The 19,319-nt window shown below is 51.0% G+C and overlaps 1 protein-coding gene and 1 long non-coding RNA gene across 18 annotated transcripts in view; one reads left to right on the plus strand and one right to left on the minus strand.

Annotated features, from left to right (window-relative positions):
• The window catches only part of Lpin1 (lipin 1), a 108,351-nt gene that overhangs the window by 57,738 nt on the left and 31,294 nt on the right, over positions 1-19,319 (minus strand). The window contains exon 1 of one of the 17 annotated variants that reach the window (XM_076559869.1): positions 12,092-12,444. The exons of 14 other annotated variants lie outside the window; for them this stretch is intronic. In XM_076559869.1, the coding sequence (XP_076415984.1) occupies positions 12,092-12,163 (72 nt within the window). In that variant the 5' untranslated portion in view covers positions 12,164-12,444. Of the gene's footprint in view, positions 1-12,091; positions 12,445-19,319 lie in introns of those variants that run through there. 2 more of the 17 variants (XM_076559860.1, XM_076559861.1) reach the window with 2 other exon arrangements.
• On the plus strand, positions 13,161-15,695 carry LOC143270314 (uncharacterized). Its single transcript, XR_013047451.1, has 2 exons — positions 13,161-13,776; positions 15,490-15,695. It is a non-coding gene; the product is annotated as an uncharacterized LOC143270314 (long non-coding RNA).

Below are 19,319 nucleotides of genomic sequence, written 5' to 3' on the forward strand. Positions count from 1 at the left end.
CTGAGGTCCTGGGCCCCAGAATGAAAGCAGCCTGCCCCCTCCCCTGCCCTCCAGGCTTTCCCAGAAAGCACGTACTACATTCTGCCATTTACATGAAGCCTTAACACGTTTTTTGTTTTTTTTTTTTTCCTTTAATCATTCAGCTCTACAGACAGGAAGATTCCGAACACATAAAATTCAACCCAAAGCCCTTATCCCACAAATGAACCTGGAGATTGGTGCATACACATACACACACACACACACACACACACACACACACACACACACACACACACGGCTCTGATCAGCAAAGGTCTGGCTGAGGGGGGGTTCACAGCGAGTTAGCTCCAGTTTTGCCTGTAGCTTAGATCACACACATACACGGGTCACTTTTTTCAGAAACAATTCACTAAGTCACGATACAGAGGACCGGATTCTCCCAAGCCCAGGCGCTCCAGCCCGGCACTGTCTGGAGCCTCCCTGGTGGGGCCCCAAGGTATGTTTGTCAGCAGCCCGGCTGGTGGCTGGGTGGTGACTCAGCCTCGGAGCTGAGGTGATCCCCTGAGCCAATCGCCGCACCTGCAGCGGAGTTCAGCACCAGTCGGAAGAGGGGAAATAACCTAATGACTCTGGTTAGAGGAGGAAGAAGCCAGACCTGGGCTGAGCAACACAGCATCCTAGATTCCAGACTCAGTTTCGCAATCCAGGAAGTGGGTGGAGGTGTTGGTGAAGCAGGTCCAGTCTGAGGCTGGGAAAGGAACCTGTTAGGTTCGGGGCAAAGTGGCTGACTAGACTTTCAATTCTAAAATCCAGTACTCTTGAGGAGCGGGGATTCCATTTGGATTCTGTTTTCCTGACGGACTACTCCCCTGCTAACAGCTCTGACCCAGGGTGCCTGGGCGGGCAGGTGTGGGCTAAAGGGTGAGCTGCCCTCTGCATGAGACCACCACCCCGCCCCCTGCGTGCGCCCCAGTCACCCCCCACCATGGACAGACAACTGACTGACCTCTCCAGTCCAGAGGTCAGTTCTGCAAAATCCCAGCAGAAAAGATCCCAGAGGCACTGGGTGCTGTCCCAGGAGGACAGGGTGCTAATGCCTAGCTAGGGCTTCTGGGAATGAGGAGGTTCTTCGGGGTCTAAGGCTAGCCCTTAACGGTGCTCCCCCACCTGCCCCACCCCACCCCGCCCCATAAGGTACCCAAAGGAGACCCTGCTGGTCCTCTCAATGAGACAATGGACCTCAAGAAATTGGGATTTCGCTAGGACTCCCATGCTGGGAGGAGACAATGGCTGAAGCCTGTTTATCCACCTGGGAGGACACTTGTCTCCCAGGAAGAGGCTTCACATGGGACTTGTGAAGATTCCTCTTCTCAGTGGGACCACCCTGAACGCATTTCCTGTCTCTGTTTTTCCCCATGACCTGTCTAACTGTCCTGTTGAAGGCAGGTTGCAGAGCCTAAGCTTGTCAGGGTGCTAGGACCCCAACAAATCCAGTGACACAATGAGGCATCTTCACCATGGGGACTTCCTCACTCGGGTCCCCTGAAGCCAGGTGGGAACCACCGGCCACCTGGTGCCACTTCACTGAGGAGGAGGAAGGACAGAGGACAGAGCAGTGGGAACACCCCGCAGAGACAGAATGTAGCCCGTGGCACTATGACTGGCCTGGGAGAACTTTTGGGGGAGTAAGTGGATATAAATGGCCCCGGGTTCCAAAGGCAGAGGAAGAGGAGGAGGAGGAGGAGGAGGAAGGTCATCCGGGAACGGCAAAGGGCGGGAGCAAAAGCATCAGGGACAGAAGACTTTAGAAGGTCACCAGGGACATCTTAATTAGGGTGGTGCTCCAGGAGGGTAAAGGAAGCGCCAACGACAGACAGGAAAAACGCCTAGTTGGCGGCAGGTGGGCATCTTGGAGCCTGTCTGTGCTATTCCAGCCCATCCCCCGACATGCACTCGGGCTCCCCGGGGACCCAGGCACACATCACTGCAGCCAACACAGCCAGCCTCAGGGCGGGCACACGTGGGGCCACACCCACACTGTGGCCATGCTCCCGAGTCCCGTCTCTGTCTCTGGGAGGAGCAGCCACTACCCATGGCCTCTCATTCACTCACTCCCCCATTCAGCACAGTGGCCTGTGTGGCAGGTGCCCAGGCTGCACGGGGTTGGGGGGGGGGGGGAGGAGGTACCTGTCCTCAGTGGGCACACAGTCTCAAGTAGCGATCACATGTTCAGTGCTGCTATGGACCCGAGGGTTGCCCACCGATAAAGGGTTTTGGAAACCTAGTCTCTAAGCAAGAGGGTTCCGCCCACTTTGGAATCCCGTGTGGGCACTTGTCTAGGCAAATCCGGGCCAGATGGAGGAGCTAAGTGCAGGAGACAGCCAACAGCGTCTGCAGGGATGCTGAGGTACATACACCAGGGCTGGCAGAGGCTGTGGCTGGCCTCGGGTGGGCAGGAACAGTGATAGCTACTAGGTAAGATATCTCTCTCTCTCTCTCTCTCTCTCTCTCTCTCTCTCTCTCTCTCTCTCTCTCTCTCTCTCTCTCCTGAGGGAAAGCAAGAGAGAGGCCATGATACTGTTTCCATTGTGGTCCCCTCGGAAAGAATCATAATAATGAGCCAGGTAGGTCAGAAGGTAAAAGACGACACAGGACCAGAAGTACCAAGGTGCCGAGGGAGATGCCAGGAGTCAGCATCAGCAGGGATGGAGGAATGAATTCCATGACTTGGGAACAGTGGCTGCCACTCGGGAAGCTACTGACTGCTCTGCTTGGTTCTGGTCCTAGGACGGTCCTAGGTCCGTCCCCAGTCAGTCAGTCCCGAGGGAGTCACCTGTGACCTCGTCAGGCAAATGTCACAGGGGCAGCAGCCCTGACAGCAATGTGTCTCCAGTCTCACATTTCCCAGCTAAGAAACCAGCCGCCCAAGGAAGGAGATCAACAGGGGTGGAGACACAGAGGGACCTCAAGAGTTTCAGGTTGGGGGTGGCTAGGGTCGGAGTATTTGACGTGCTTGAAAGAAAACAGTTCCGTGAAAACCATCACTGTGTACGACGAATCTAAGCCAATCCTTCAAAAAGTAAGTGTAAAAGCAAAAAGAGTTCCCCTGTATAGAGTGGCAGAGAGGCGGCCCATACGATAAAATACAGACGGTTGTGACTAGCATTTAGAGACTATTTGCAAACCAGACCCAGTTCTGGACTGTATGCTGAGTTTCTTCTTCAAGTCCCTGAGACAGACAACACCGGCTGACCCCAGACCCTTACTGAGGAGAAGTAAGGCACCACCGAGGGATGGCCGAAGTCACGTGCCCGGGTAGCAGTCACATGGCAGTTAGCAGAAATTAGACCTGGTGGCACACGCTTATCCGGTGTACTATCTGACCCTAGATCTATCCCTGGAGTCTCTTTAACCTGAGTGCTCCCTAGCCAATGGACTTTCATGTCTCCTTTTTCAGGCTAGCCCTGCCAGTGGGTGAGTCTCTTGCCCTTGCTTTTGCCCAGCATGACAAAAGGCCAACTCAGTGACACGCTGTATTTGTGATCCTCCCACACCCTGGCACACTGACCCCAACCAGCCTACAGAAGCCATTGATCTTCCATCTGAAACCCGCAAGCACACTGCTGTCTCCCTTGAGGGAACGATCTTCGTCTGCAACCTCATGGGAGCAATAGGCAACCTGGGTGGATATACAACGTCTAGGGCCTAAAATGGTGTGGGCCGGAGTTCCACACCCTGCCCAGCCATGGGGCAGGTGTGACTTAACCTCAATTCCCTTGGCTATATGTGGTGATATTTTATTTGTGCTCTAATAAACAAAGCTTGCCTGGAGATCAGAGGAAAAAGCCAGCTATTATATTCAACAGAAGTCAGGCAATGATAGCACACACCTTTAATCTGTCACTTGGCAGGCAGGGATCTGTCTGGATCTCTCCAAGTTCAAGGCCACAGTAGGAACAGAGCCAGGTGTGGTGGCACACGCCTTAGATTCCAACACTAGTTAACCACGGAGGTCTGGGGGTCTGTACAGACAGACAGAAAGTGACAGAGCTGGGCAGGAAGAAGAAGTGATGTAGCTGGACAGAGAGAGCAAATCAGATGGCAGAACAGCAAGGCATATAGGCATGGGTAGACAGGAAGTAGCTCACATTTGGAAGCTGCAGAATTGATGAGGTGAGGTTAGCTGTGACTTTTCCCTATTTCCCTGATCTCTCAGGTTTTCACCCTTATATATGGCTCCGTGTTTATTTAATAAGACCATTGAGAAATTCCTCTACATGAGTGAGCAGCCTCGACTCAACATGTTGGGGCAATCAGGTGAGTGACTGTATTTGGACACAGAAGTCAAGTAAAATTCTTGTCCCCAGACCAGCCTTAGCTCCCACTCAGCTTCACAAAGACATATTGCCGACGACGGATGAACGCCGAGTACTTAACACCATCTACTGTTCCTTTTGCCAGCCTGTCACTCACAGCAGGTCAGGACACCTCAGCAGAGAGCAACCCTCTTGACACGGTGACATGGTGCCCACCAGGTGGGAGTCAACCAAGACAATGATCATCTCCCTCTGATACCCGAGGGAGGTTCCAAGGCCAGACTCACCCTCACGCTTGACGGTGTCAATGATGGCTGTGACATCTGATGTCTCGATGACCTCTGCCCTGTGACCAGACCATGCATCATTAGCTCACTGCCAAGAGAGAGTGGGGTACATCTCCCCCCTCGGGAGGAACAGCCCTGGGTCTTGCTGAGTTTACACCGGTTGTTTCTGACAACCAGCTTAACTGAGTTCCAAACCACCTAGGCAGCTGGTAAAGCCCTCATCTCTCCGGCTTTTTTCTTTTTTTCCTTCTGGGTACATCCCTGGGGGGGGGGGGGGCGGTTCTGAGAAAGAATGGTATCTGGATCAATGGGTTGAGTAAGAAAGATTCTCCATCAACGTGACGGTCCCCATCCCTCAGCTGAAGGTCTCAACAAATAAGTAAATTTATCTTAGCATAAGTTTGAGCATGAAACAGCCTCCACAGATTCGTGTGTTTCAAAACGAGTTCCCCAGCCAGCGGCTACAAGTGGTTGTGTGACCTTTGAGATACAGAACCTAGTAGCCAGGTTGACATAGACCAATAACAGACTTGAGGATTGTAATTCTACCCATTTCCCATTCCACTCACTCTTCCCTGGTACTGCAGAACTATGGTAAGTCACCTCCACATGCCCCATGGCCACAGACTCCTCAAGCACGCCTTTCCCACCACAGTGGGCTGGACCTTTTGGAGCTCCAAGCCAAAGAACATTTCTCCCCTCCTTTTGGGCTGCTTCTGAGAAATCATGCAGTTCCTGAGTGATTTCTCTCCAGACTGCAATAACGCTGTTCCTGCTTCTTCAAACGCCCTGTGTTTTTGTGAGGACATTGTGCCTTGTTGGTGGCCGGGTTCTGTTACATCCCTCTAAGCTTTATTGGCCTCTGCTCTGAGATGCAGGTAAGACACTGGAGATTAGTTGAATCCTTCTGAGGCCTGACTGCAAGCCCGGCTCCTGCAGATCTGGCACAACCCTCTTGCTGGGACCCATCTGTCTCTAGTGCTGCAGGACTTCCTTCCTGATCCTCTGCCCAATGATCTGCTTTGTAGGGGATCCTCCCATCCTGGACGGTTATCTGATGCTGCCTCGAGACTAGCAGTGTTAGCCAGTGGACATCTCTTCTCTCATCAAGATCTGAGGAGCAGCCCGACAGGGCAATCTTTGGAAATCAAACTGTCACCTCTGGAAGGGTCATAGTCACGGTGACTGGGGCTGGGACCTGCTTGCAAAAGAACGTGCTTGCCTGATAAAGGGCTCTTGGGTCTTTTCCACAGGGACCTTCCCCATAAGGTGGCTCGAGTGACATAGCTTTGCCCTGCCCCCACCCGGCCCCGCCCCCTCCCTGGCCCCGCCCCCCCCAATGGTGGGTCTAAGAGTGTGCAAGGTGGAAGCTGGAATACTTTCTAAGACCTAGTTGCTGAAGTCATCCCCCACTCCCACCCTCCCTGGCACCACAGTCTGTTCCTGGGAACTACATGAGTAAGTAAATCCAGCCACACTCAGGGGAGGGGAAGTGGAATCAGACTCCTCGTGTTGGCAGAAAAGATCACCAAAGAATCTGCAGGCCTGTGAGGAAGTCACCACCAACCCACATCATTCCAGGCCTGACTCATCTCTGGAGACCTGTCCCAACCATAAGAAGCCACTTTTGTGGGTGGCTTCAACCAATCGTGAAGACTGAGGCTCAGTGAAAAGCAAGGGAGACCTGCTGCTGACCCCTCTGGGGCTCCTTCCTCTCTGCCCTCTGCCCTGAGAATTCTAGCCCCCTCAACTCCAAATACTCCTTTCCTTGGGGAGCCCTTGGGCACTATTTAGGGCACCTCTTGCCCTCTGAGCTTGTGCATGTCTGGTTTTTAAAGGGGTGTGTGGTGTGGTGTGGGGTGTGTGTGTGTGTGTGTGTGTGTGTGTGTGTGTGTGTGTGTGATCTGTGTGTAAGTTCCCACGGAGACCAGAAGAGGTCACTAGATCCATCGGAGGTGGTGTCCTGAGCCACCCAACGTGGGTGCTGGCCATCAAACGCTGATCTCTGGAAGGACAGCAAGCTATCTGCTAAAGGTCTCCCGTTTGCGTTTCTGCCCCCACGTCCCGGCCTCCAGCGACTGCTGTTTCAAACATCTGTCCCCTTCTCTGGCTGTTCGAGGCAGTGGGGTCAGTATGTAAGTGGCCATTCCTGGTAGCTGCAGTGACCTGGAATGAAGCACTGGAGGGAGACACGTGTTCTCACCTCCAGCCAGCTGTCACCCTCCCCTCTCCCTGGTCCACTTCTAGGCCTACAGTGCCCATGGCAGCATCTGCACTACCGTCTAATAAGCGACCCCTTGGCATACACTTTGGAGCAGAACATGGGCACCAGGATCTGCAGGCTTCTCCCTCCCCAGCTTCCCTCCCTCGGTTCAGATGATCTCGAATGACGTGTGCACCAGCCAATCATGACAGGCGTTAGCCACAGCAGTACTGCGGTCTGAAACTTTGCAGAGCAGGTTGAGAGAGGCCGCATCCAGGCCCTTGTCCCTTCTCTTGGGGACCTGAGGCAATGCCTACAACTGATATTCTAAGGTTGAATTGTTGCCAAAGCTGTATCAAATATATACTAGGCCAATCTCCTCGTTTTGTTTTTTTTTTTTTTCTATTTGGTTAAGACGGGGTCTCATACAGCCCAGACCAGCTTCTAGCTTGCTATGTAGCCAAGACATGGACCACTACACCCAGCTCTATACAACGCTGGAGAGCAAGTCCATGGCTTTGTGCATGCTAAGGCAAGCATTCTGCCAACTCAGCTACATCCCCAGCCCCTAGGTGAATTCACTCTGGGGCAGGGGCTGAAGAGATGGCTCAACAGATAAGAGCTGCCCTTCCCCTTCCCGGCACCCAGGGGACCCGAGACCCTTGTCTGACCTCTGCGGGCATAGAAAAAAAATATTTGGAATAATTATTTTAGCCGCAATGAAAAGAAGTATCCGGGGTTAACTGGATGTTTATACCTCCTCCAAATTCATGCATTGACATGCTCCCCTGTAATAGGATAGTACCAGGAGGCGGGGCCTTCAAGAGGTGATCAGGGCTAGCTAACGTCAAGGGTGGATGAGCTTAGACCAGAGGAAGCCAGTCCTCACCAGAACAACAACCATGCTGGCTCCCTGTCTTGGACTTGCAGCCTCCACCGGAATGGTGAGAAATGAATTTGTGTGGCTTAAACCAGCCAGATTATGGTTTTCCTCCTTAAAATCCTGGAACGACTTCACATTCAACTAAACAGACCAGACCAGAAGCTCAAATAAATAAATGAATGAGTGAACAAATAAGTAAATGAATGAATAAATAAATACATAAATGAATGAATGAATGAATGAGCAAGCCCAAGTGACTCAAAATCTGCAAAGCCAGCCTATGCAGAAGGCATTGCTGAGGCCCATCATTCAGTCTCACAAGCCAGGGAACCTGAGCCACAGCCAGGGTGTCAGTCAGTGAGCTGACCAGCCTCTGGCCTCATTGAGGGAAGCTGGCTCCCAGATAAAACCAGGTTTCTAGGCAGCCCAGTCTGCAGTGATAAGATATCCATCCATGCCACCCCCGGGATAATTGTTCAGTGACTGGGAGGTGGTTCGGTGGATCAACCTTTGCACCACTTAAGATAAAAATCTCCAAAGCCCGGGGACAGGATCATGAAGTGTCTCTAAAGAAGCAACAGAGAAACTGGAAAGGGATGGGGTTTGCCAACAAATGATAAGAGTTCCAAAGTTGCCCGCCTAAGCCGCAGCTGCCAGCTTGCCGCCCGGACACCTGTCATAGTGGGGACAGAGACTTCTTGCTTTTTTTCCCCATCCCCCCAGGGGCAGCTGGGTGCTGGGCCCCACAGGCGAGGCTCGGCAGACTTAATGAACGACCCATGAGCTGCTGCGTAAGGTGGATTAGCAGAAGAAAGACGCTGGCAGCCTAGGAGATTTAAGGCAGCTTCCTGGACTTAAACATACTCCTTTGTCCACAGAAAGACGGCATGAAATTTAAGGTAAAACACAGACTTAACATATACAAATAACGTACCATACATATGAAAGGAGGGTAAAAAAAAAAAAAAAAAAAACAAAAAAAAAAACACGAGGCAGACATTATCCTCTCTTCACAGCCTGGGAACACTCACTCAGCATCTTCTGGCCAGGATCTCCCCCCACCCTCCACCCGTCTGTTTTGTGAATGGAGCTGTGAGGTGGTAGCTCAGTGTTCTGACCTTCCTTTATCCTGGTGATCAAGGGAAAGAGACTGCCTTTCCTGTTTGCCATTGGGTATTTGTGGCAACTGTTTAAAAATTCTTTCCACGTCCCTTTGAGAGGCTGGCGTGTGTGTGTGTGTGTGTGTGTGTGTGTGTGTGTGTGTGTGTGTGCCAGGAACATGAGCGCAGAGGCCAGAGGTCAACATTAGCTATCTCCTTGCCTTGTATTCCGCATTTGGGGGTGGGAGCTGGAGCTCTCTCTTAATTCGTGGCCACACACAACGTCTTTTGCCTGTGTAGAACTGCTGAGTGCCGTACAGGAAAGCACAGGAGATTTAAACGTCAGAGACGCCGGCCTTACCTCCTTGTCCTCCCTCTTATCAGCTGTGTGGCTTCTGCCAAGGGACACCTGAACTTCAGTGTGATCTTGCCGTTAAAAGGACATCACCCGTGTCCTCCTGCATTCTCACTTTTGATAAAATGGAACTTGGAGTGCTTACATGGGTTCCTAAAGAGCGTCACGCAGGCTGTGCCCGTCCGCGCACTGGAAAGAGAACGCAGCTAGAGAGTGATACAGCAGTTCAGTTACAGCCGGGTGGGGGGTGGATCCTGGTTTGTGATTGTGTAGGCCAACCCTGTATATATATATATATCAGTGTGTGTGTGTGTGTGTGTGTGTGTGTGTGTGTGTGTGTGTGTGTGTTTGTGTGTGTGCGTTGCCACATTAAAGCCAGAGTCATCTGAGCAGGTGCCAGGCTCTGGTCTATGTGAGCTATTTCCAAGTTCCCTGGAAATACAGACAGAGGAAAACTACTGACCTCAATTTTGCTTGGGAATAATGCTCTACAGAGCTTAAAAAAAAAAAAAAAAAAAAAAAAGGCAGCTTTGCCAAGCTCTGGGAATGGGGGTGGTGGGGAAGGACCACAGGGAACCTGCCCAGGTGACGCTAAGTGACTGCGGAACTGAAGGAAGGTGGGTGAGAGTTTTGATGGAGAATGTGAGGCTGAGGATTGAAATCGGTAAGGATGAAGTGGAGGAGCTGAATGTCACTGCCAGTCTCCTGCTCTAGTTCATGAGTGTCTGTCTTAGCGATGTTCTGTGGCAAGACACCATGACCAAGGCAGCTCATAAAAGGGAGCATTTAGTTGGGGTCTTGCTTACAGTTTCAGAGGGTGAGTCCATGATCAGGAAGGCAGGAGGTAGGCATGGCGGCAGGCAGGCAGGCAGGCAGGCAGGCGTGGTGCTGGAGCAGCAGCTGAAAGCTCACATCGGATCCACCAGTTGGAGGCAGATAAAACGAGACTGGGCCTGCCATGGGCTTTTGAAACCTCCAAGCCCACCCCCCCATGGTCTACCTCCTCCAACAAGATGGCGCCTCCTAATCCTTCCCAAACAGTCCACCAATGGGAACCAGACACTCAGATAGATGAGCCTCTGGGGGCCATTCTCATGCAAACCACCATAGTGTGCAGTGTCCGTTTCCCTTCCCCATACATGTTGAGATATTGATCAGAGAGGCCCACAAGGTTGAGGTTGGCTACTGTATGCAACAGACACACATATATATATGCAGGCATGCACTAGCTTGTACACACACCCACACGCATGCAAATGCACGCATGCACACACACGTCATTCTGGTGATTGTCCTTAAAACAGTTCACTTTGAAATTCAAGTTCTGCATAAGCAGATCAGTGACTTGTCTTTTGCTTTTCTTTGACTATGGTTTTAAGGGACTGTGTACGGTATATATTCCCTCAGAAGTTATGTTTCACCAGAACACATTTTGCCACAAGACGCAGATCCTGTTTCCCGTTGTGGAAGCAGAATACCCGAGGCTAGTACTTGATAAAGGAATTCATACGGATCACAGTTTTGGAGATTGGAAGCAATGAACGATGGCCCCTTCAGTTAGCATCCATCGATGGCCTCCTTGGCTGGGTCACAACATGGCAAAGGATCAGAAAGAAATACAAACACACAGGCATGGGATGTCCTTGCTTTACAACAACCCTGTCCCATCAGAACTAACTCTCCCAAGTCAGTCAGCAGTGACATCTTCCCAGGGTGGTGCCTCCAGTGGACTAAGGACCTCTTAACTAGGCGCTGCAGGCATGCCTTTGCGTGCTGAACTATGCAAGGATAGGGAAGAAAGAAAGAAAGGAAAAAAATGGAGAGGTCTATATTAAAAGTCCAAAGGACACCAATGAACAGAGTGTGAAATGTAAGACTCCAAAAGCCTCGATGCAGAGTTCTAGTTTCCTCAAATTCTCTTATGAGTTCTCCTCTTGAGTCCATGTCTAAAAGCCAGTGGGAGAAAACTACGACATCTAAAGAGCTGCTGAGCATCTAGGGAGATGGTTCTGCACGCCAAACCGCTTGATGTGCAAGCCAGAGAACCTGAGTTCAAATCCCCAGCACCCACGTAAAAAGTCAAGCATGATAAAGAACCATCAGACCACAACCCATAGAACCATGGAGGCTATATATATAGCATGGAGGTCCCTAGGACGACTGTGGCTTATAATAAATTTCGTTTTACTCAATTATTAAAAAAAAATAGCCAAATGAATGGAAACACATGAACTATGAACCAAAGGCTGAGGGGCCCCCAGCTGGGATCAGGCCCTCTGAATAGGTGAGACAGTTGATTGGCTTGATCAGTTTGGGAGGCAACTAGGCAGTGGGACCAAGTCCTGTGCTCATTGCATGAGTTGGCTGTTTGAAACCTGGAGCTTATGCAGGGACACTTGGCTCAGTCTGGGAGGAAGGGACTGGACCTGCCTGGACTGAGTCTACCAGGTTGATCGCAGTCCTCGGGGGAGGATTTGCCCTGGAGGAGGTGGGAATGGGGAGTGGGTTGGGGGTAAGGGGAGAGGGTGGGAGGGGGGAGAATAGGGGAACCCGTGGCTGATATGTAGAACTGAATGGTATTGTAAAATAAAAAATAAAATAAAATAAATAAATAAAAAGTCAAGCATGTCTGCACCAACAACTATATCCCCAACTCTAGTGTCGGGGAGATTAGGGATGGGGGGCTGTCTGGGGCTTTCTGGCTGCCACCCCAGCTCCAGACTCAGTGAGGCCCGGTCGAGAGGAAATGAGGTGGAGGGTGATAGAATAAGAGACACCCAGCAGCCCCATCTGGCCTCCGTTCCAGCACAGAGGCACCTACACCCTTGCGCGCAAGTGCATAGATACCACCACATACACATACATAAAACATACACGTGTGTCACCACACACAAATTAAAAAAAAAAAAAAATGAAACGAGCCACGGAAGCCTCGTTACCCTCCACCCTCCCCGGTGCCGTGTACCTTAGTTGCGTGAAGGAAGCTTGTCCTCCCGCCCCTGGAGAAGAGGCTGTGGGGACCCCATCTGTCTTCCATCAACTTCACAGGAAGGTCCCTGCTTGCGAGCTCTTTGGTGGCCCAGTGGTGGGTTGTTCTGTTTTCTCACTGCCCCGTGGGCCTCTGTCTGCTAGTGCAACCCTCTGTGGTGGTGGTGGTGGTGGTTAGGGGAGGCATGACTGGCTCCCCGAGCCCCCCTATTCATGTTCTTCCCTCCCCATCCCCCCTCCCTAGTCCCCCCCACTTATCGTCTCCCCTTCTCCAGCTTTCTTTCATGACCATGCTCTGCTAAGGCTCCAGGTTCATATGTGAATGTCAGGATTATGACGTCACCACCGGGGCTGTGACATCAGCATCTGATGGAGCTGCGGTGAATGGGGCCTAAAGCAGATGTCTAGAGGGGTCCCCCTGGGCGGTGCTAGAGGCAGATGGGTGGGTCCCGATCCCTCTGTGAGCCTGGAGTTCTCAGTGGCTTTGGAAATCACAGAGCTCCTAATCCAGAGAGGGGCATCCAACGAGCAGAAAATGCCGAGGAAGCCGAGGCCCGCTGCCCACTCCCACTTTCCTTTACAGAAAAGGGACAACTGGTGTTTAGCAACTCTCGTGATGGATGTTGAATGAAAAAAAAAAAAACAAAAACAAAAGCATTGATTCCAGGAAATGTGACCTCTCAGAAATGCCCGAAGCAGAGGCTGGGGGGATGACTCGGACAGTGACTAGCTTGCCTCCCATCTATCTACCTTTTAAGAAAAATGCAGGGCGTGATAGCAAGAGTTTGTAATCTCAGAATGGTGGAAACAGGAAGAACCCTGGGGCTCACTGGCCAAGGAAATCTAGCCCAGCTGGTTAGTTCCAAGTCACTGAGAGGCTGTCGCAAAGGAGGTAGACAGCCTTCCTGAATATGACATCTGAGCTTGTCTCATCTGACCCAAATACACACAAGTACACACACACCACACACCAGAGAGAGAGAGAGAGAGAGAGAGAGAGAGAGAGAGAGAGAGAGAGAGAGAGAGAGAGAGAGAGAGAGGAGAGAGAGAAATGCCTAAAACCGGAGAGCCATGAAGAATCCCAGAATACAAGTGTTGCGTTACTGTCCAGTTCGCTACAGACACAAGGTTTGAAATGGATGTAAAGTTGGAGAGCTATCACAGAGAAGAGAGTCCCTTAAGTGGTGGCAGAGCTGCCACACACACGTCACAAGTCCGCCAGGGTGTCACACTGGGCTCCCAGGCTCTTCACCGAGAGTCGATGCACACCCTGGCTCCTTTCTTCCTGTCACCATGTGGAGCCCGACCGCCAAAGCTCGTGATCGTCTGCCCGGTGCCGGGTGCTCCACAGCAGAAGCGAAGGTGAAACCTGGAAACCTTGGACAGAGCCTGGCTACGCGCAGAGTCTGACTGTGTGCAGAACCTGTCTGCCCTGTCCCACGTGGTTTTTGGTTGGTGCTCCTGAACTGTGAAAAGAACGCTTCATGTGGAAGACGAGTTCTTACGGGGAGGATTTGTTCTTCTGTCGCTTCTCGGCACTTTGGACCGACCAGTGGCTCCACAGCGCATGCGCCACTGTTCAGAGTTGGGCAGAAAGGTGTAGAAACCGCGGGGGATCTCTGCCTCATTTGTTGGCTTGTCCTTACGGGACAGCCCCTCTTGGTAAGTCACATGCAAATCCAGCACCTGGAGCTGTCCTCCAAGAGAATGTGATTGTGCCTAAAACACCTACAAATAATTCCTACTGAGTACCAGACTCTTCCACAGTAACTACCGACTGTGAGAATCCTTCTATACCAAAATTTGGGGGATTCAAATTGTTCATCTCCACCTTCAAAGGTACAAACTACTTTCTTGAGACCAGAGAGAGTGCTCACTTGTCAGCCTCATCTTTTTTGAGCCACAAGAATGAGATCCCATAGTTTCTTTGTTTTCCTAATTCTCTGATCTTGTGCTACAAATCCCTGACTGTCTAAAACAAAGGAAGTAACATTTTATTTTGATCTGGTTTGGTTTGGTTGAGACATGGTCTCATAGCCCAGGCTGGCCTCAAACTTACTATGTACCCGAAGCTGGCCTTGAGGTCCTATACTTGGTCATAGTCAAAAGGCCAAGGACCAGTTTGCCTTGAAATCCTCCTGATTCTCCTGCTGAGTGATGGGACTACAGGAGTGGTCCCCACACTACAAAGGAAATGCTCTTTGCTGATCCTCTCCTGAGGTCGGGTGGCACTCACTGTGGCTGTACACTGCAGTCACCACAATGCTGGCTCACTGTTTGGAAGAGTGTGGCCCAGTGAGAAAAGGGACCGTAAGTCATGATCTAAGCACAGTGGTCAAAGTCATTTAACCCAGTGTGGGAACAGGAAATGGAGAGACGATGATGACCAATGCCAAGGCTGGTGTACAAGAGACAGATGGTGTTTGCTAAGTAAAAATCCAAAAGACCTGGAAGTGTGGATTTGTGGTCACTAAAACAAAGGAGTCGGGAGTGAGCCGAGAGCTCGGTCTCTGTCTCTGTCTCTCTCTCTCTCTCTCTCTCTCTCTCTCTCTCTCTCTCTCTCTCTCTCTCTCACATGTCTGAGGCTTCTAGTCCTTACTTGGGAAATGGCTAGTGGAAAACAAGTTGGCTAGATTCCTTTAATGCTCCTGCCTGGTCTGATTCAATGAACTAGTGTTTCTCTCTATCTATCTATCTATCTATCTATCTATCTATCTATATCTATCTATCTCTGCCTCTGTCTCTCTCTCTGCCTCTCTGTCTCTGTCTCTCTTTGTCTCTGTCTCTGTCTCTCTCCTCTCCTCCCCCTTTAATGCTCCTGCCTGGCATGATTCAATGAACTAGTGCTTCTCTCTCTCTCTCTCTCTCTCTCTCTCTCTCTCTCTCTCTCTCTCCCTCCCTTCTTTCCTCCCTCTTTTCTGCCTTCCAAAGTGAGCGGCTGGGTCCTCTGCCCGAGGAGTCTGAGAAGTCCATGGGAAGCTGTCTTGTCCCTCGTTCCGAGCAGACACAGGTGGAGCCGGAGGAGGCAGATGGAGCACAGCCAGCCTCCGAAGGCAGCTCTGACTGCCCCCTTGCTGGGCCTCAGTGAGCGTTAGTGACTTCCCTCTCCTCCTGTCCCCAGCAAGGATGATCTGGACATGGGGAAGCTCCATGCTAGGCGTTCATGAAGAGGGGACCACAGTTTCACCCCATGAGTCAAGAGGGCACCTGAAAACTTGCTCTGAAAATTTCCCATTTGTCCTTGCGCCGGACCACATGCCCCACCTGCGGGCTGCCCAAGTCCCCCGTAGGGACAGTGCTTATGGGATCATGGCACTGAATCTGTCCTGGGACCCAGGCAAATCTGTCTTGTTTTATTTTGTCCCCCCACCAAAGTCAGATCCAGTGAACAACGACAAACAAACAGAAGATTTCAGAACCTTCTAGAGTCTTGGCTATCCTGAGGACAGTGAGTGAGCAGAACAGGAGAACTGGGCTCCAGTTTGTTCTCCACCATTACCCGGGGGTGACCCAGCATGTCACCCGAGGACCCCAGGCTCCCTACTAGAAAGCATCAATGAACAGAACTGTCCAGCACCTTCCTCCTCTGGCCTAGCATCTAAATCGGGGCTTCTTAAACTTCCACCCGTGACAGCTTTTCAACCAAGAAAGCTTGTTGGGACCCTGAGTACATAGATATGGAAAACAAGTATACAGATCACACAATTTCTGCTAATAACTCAGAAAAATTATTAGTACAGTTCTTTGGGGACCATAGAGATGGCTCGGTGATTGAGAGCTCTGGCTGTTCTTGCAAAGGGCTTGGGTTCAGTTCCTAGCACCCACATGGTGGCTCACAATTTATCTGACTCCAGTTCCAGAGGGCCAGGTGCCTCTTCTGGCCCTCCATGGCCACTGCATGCACATGGCACACTTATATAAATACAGGCAAGACACTCCTACACATAAAATTAAAATAAGTAAACCTTCAAAATCATAGTTTGACACACATAGAATTTCACAATTAAAGACAATAGCAAATTTGCATACTAATGAGATGCATGCTTTTGTTTGGCTAACACAATAGAAAGACACGCTAATTTGATATTTACGTGCTGAGGACTAATGGTAGGAAATACTGAAAATCTTTGTTTTCTGTAATTAAGCCATTATGTTTCTATTAACATGATAGGAGAAAAATTTGTACGTACGGTAAAAAAAAAAAAAAAAAAAAAAAACACTGCAATTCACAAGACAATAGTCGTGAACCTGAGCTGAGGGTTTTAGGCTGTGCTGGCTGGACCCGCAATGAATGATGATGACACAAGCCGTGCAAAGCACGCACGTTGTGTGTGCAGAACCAAGGCTGCAGTGATGTCACATGATGCCATAAACATCTTGGATTCGATACCCATTTGATTTTTTAAATTAATTTCTGGTTGTCGCAAGTTCAGAAACCTTTACTGGTCAAACATCTGTGACTCCCACATGCAGCGTCACAGTTGCGATCGACGGGTTAAGAGGCTTGGATGTAAGTGCCTCTGTTGAGACACCACCACGGGAGGGCCTATCCTGCCTTCTCACCTCACATAGGCACACACCACACATGCACACACACGTCCTTCCCAGCAACCGTCACCTGCCGGGCTATCTCTAACCATCTTTCTCCTCCGGCCTCTCTCTCTGAGTCACTCACTCGTACTGAGCTGATGAGGGTGGGTCCCTAGAGCCCTCCCTTTGAATTCTCTCCTCAACATTCGCTTTGCGGAGTCTACTGTGGCGCTGTGGGACCCAGCTCAGCCTCTGCTGCAGACAGGAGCCCCAGGGCCACGCCGCCCCATGAGAAGAACACGTGGCTCCGAGAGACGCGACTCTACGTCTTCGTCAAATGTCTGACCACCAGGCAGGTGCCGCCACTGCCTCTCGGCTTCACCATTTCCCCACCAGCTCTAGGCTCAAGCCCTAGAGCTGGTCACTGTCATTCCCCACACCCGTCAGATTCCTTCTCGTCACACCCCTTCACGCCTTTCCCCCGTGGTAGTAAATTGTTCCACGTTAGTGCTCGGTGAAGGCAGACCCTGAGGACGAGGAGGCCCCCTTCCTCGTCTCCAACTTGAGCATGTTTACATCAAGTGTCCTCTAGGACACCCTGTCCTGGGGACAGGCGCCCTGGTCCTGAAACAGGGAAGTAGGGGACAAGCAAAGAGCTGAGGGCGTCCGAAAGCTCTGCGCTCTTGAGACTAGCTGGAAGGGAGAGCATTTCCAACTAAGGTCACCGCGTTTGTCCTGAGGTGTACAAACGCCTGCCGCAGTGGGAAACAGAAGCTGGACGCTCGCCCACAGAGAGACCACTCTGCTCTCCCCAGGACATCCCACGTGACCTCAGCAAGCCGTCCCCAGTCATCTCTGCTAGATGTCACAAGCCCCCTGATTGGATGATGTTTTGCCATCTGCCTGCCGCTTCTGTCTGTCTGTCTGTCTGCTACTCGCCATCGGTCCTTTCACTTTTGCTCACTATATACTTAATAAATTCCCTCATTCAAAATCAAAAGCGTGGCTGTCATGGAGCGGTCCCTTTTCAGAACAACCCTGGGCAAAGAGCTTTCTCCCTCTTCACCTTGTTCAGCCTTACTTTGAACATCACTACCTGCACACACACACACACACACACACACACACACACACACACACCACACCACACACAAACACACACACACACATACACACACATACACCACACACACACACACACACACACACCCTGCAAACTACACTGGATCTGTTAGAGACTCTCACTGAGCTGCACATCTGAACTCCACATGCAACGTTCCATTTGTAAGCACGATCACTGTGAACCATTCCCCAGTAGGCGGCTACAGCAAGACGATAAAGACTATTGATTTTTACGCATCTAACACCACGCCTGACTTTCAGGTCTCGACAAAGAATATCTGAATGAATGCCTAATTATCCCATCATGGAGGACCGCGCCTGCTTACAAATAGGCTCTCCATAACTACAAAGCTACAATGAAAAAATATGCTCACCACACTAAAAATAAATGAAGGAGCCCTGCCGTGGTATGGAAGGTGTCACCACCCCGGTTAGAGGCAGTCCTGATGCTTGCAACACGCCAGGTCCAGTAGCGAACAGGAGATGCTCTGCCCTCAAGGGAGTTCAGAGCCAGCAGATCCCCAGGCCTCTGGCAAAGGACGGCAATTAGAGCCCAGAGCAAGGTGCTCCCGGGGGTGGGAGAAGGGATGGGTGAGGTGGAGGGCTATAAACAGAAACAGACAGCAAACTGAGCTGTCACTCAGAGGGGTTGTTAACAAAAGAGGCAGCGCCTCGAGGCATCCCTAGAAAAGGGATCCCAAGAAGCCACGGAAGAAAATGGCAGTTCTGTGCAGTGTGAGGACGCAACTAAACAAGTTATTGTTGTAACTGACTCTGCCGATGCCTGTCCCTAATCGGCATCCCCACAAACCGATATTAAGAAAATACAGCAATCGAGAGCCACACCGTGTGATTCTAGATAAGAGTGCATGCCTATCACCAGGCACCTGAGAGGACTCCATTCCCCATGCCCGGCAAGGAGAAAGCCACAGAGCCGAAAGCAGAAGGGCATGTGCTGTGTTCCCTTTACTACAAGTGGTGTCTCTTAGGGTGACTATCGCTGTGATGAAACACCACGCCCAAAGTAACTTGGGGAGGAAAGGGTCTATTTCACACACACTTCCAGGATATCACAGTTCATCATCAAAAGCAGTGAGGGCAGGAACTCAAGCAGGGCAGGAACCTGGAGGCAGGAGCTGACGCAGAGGCCGTGGAGGGGTGCTGCTTACTGGCTTGCTCCCCATGGCTTGCTCAATCTGCTTTCTTATAGAACCCAGGACCACCAGCCCAGGCATGACACCATCCACAATGGGCTGGGCCCTCCCCCATCAATCACTGATTAAGAAAATGCCCTAGAGGCTTGCCTGCAGCCTGATCTTATGGAGGCATTTTCTTAATTGAGGCTCCCTCCTCTCTGATGACTCTAGCCTGTGTCAAGTTGACATAAAACTAGCCAGTGCAAAGTGAAAGTTTTTAGAATTTAAAAAAAAAAAAAGTCAATATTGGGAACAGGAGGAGCATCTTCACCTGTTTCCTAGTTTCATGTCTTGTTACTGTTGTAAAACACCCTGACCCAAGCAACCTAGAAGGGAAAGCGTTCCCTTTAGCTTACA

This window comes from Peromyscus maniculatus, chromosome 22 (genome assembly GCF_049852395.1).
Source record: "Peromyscus maniculatus bairdii isolate BWxNUB_F1_BW_parent chromosome 22, HU_Pman_BW_mat_3.1, whole genome shotgun sequence".
NCBI classification, from domain to species: Eukaryota; Metazoa; Chordata; class Mammalia; order Rodentia; family Cricetidae; genus Peromyscus; species Peromyscus maniculatus.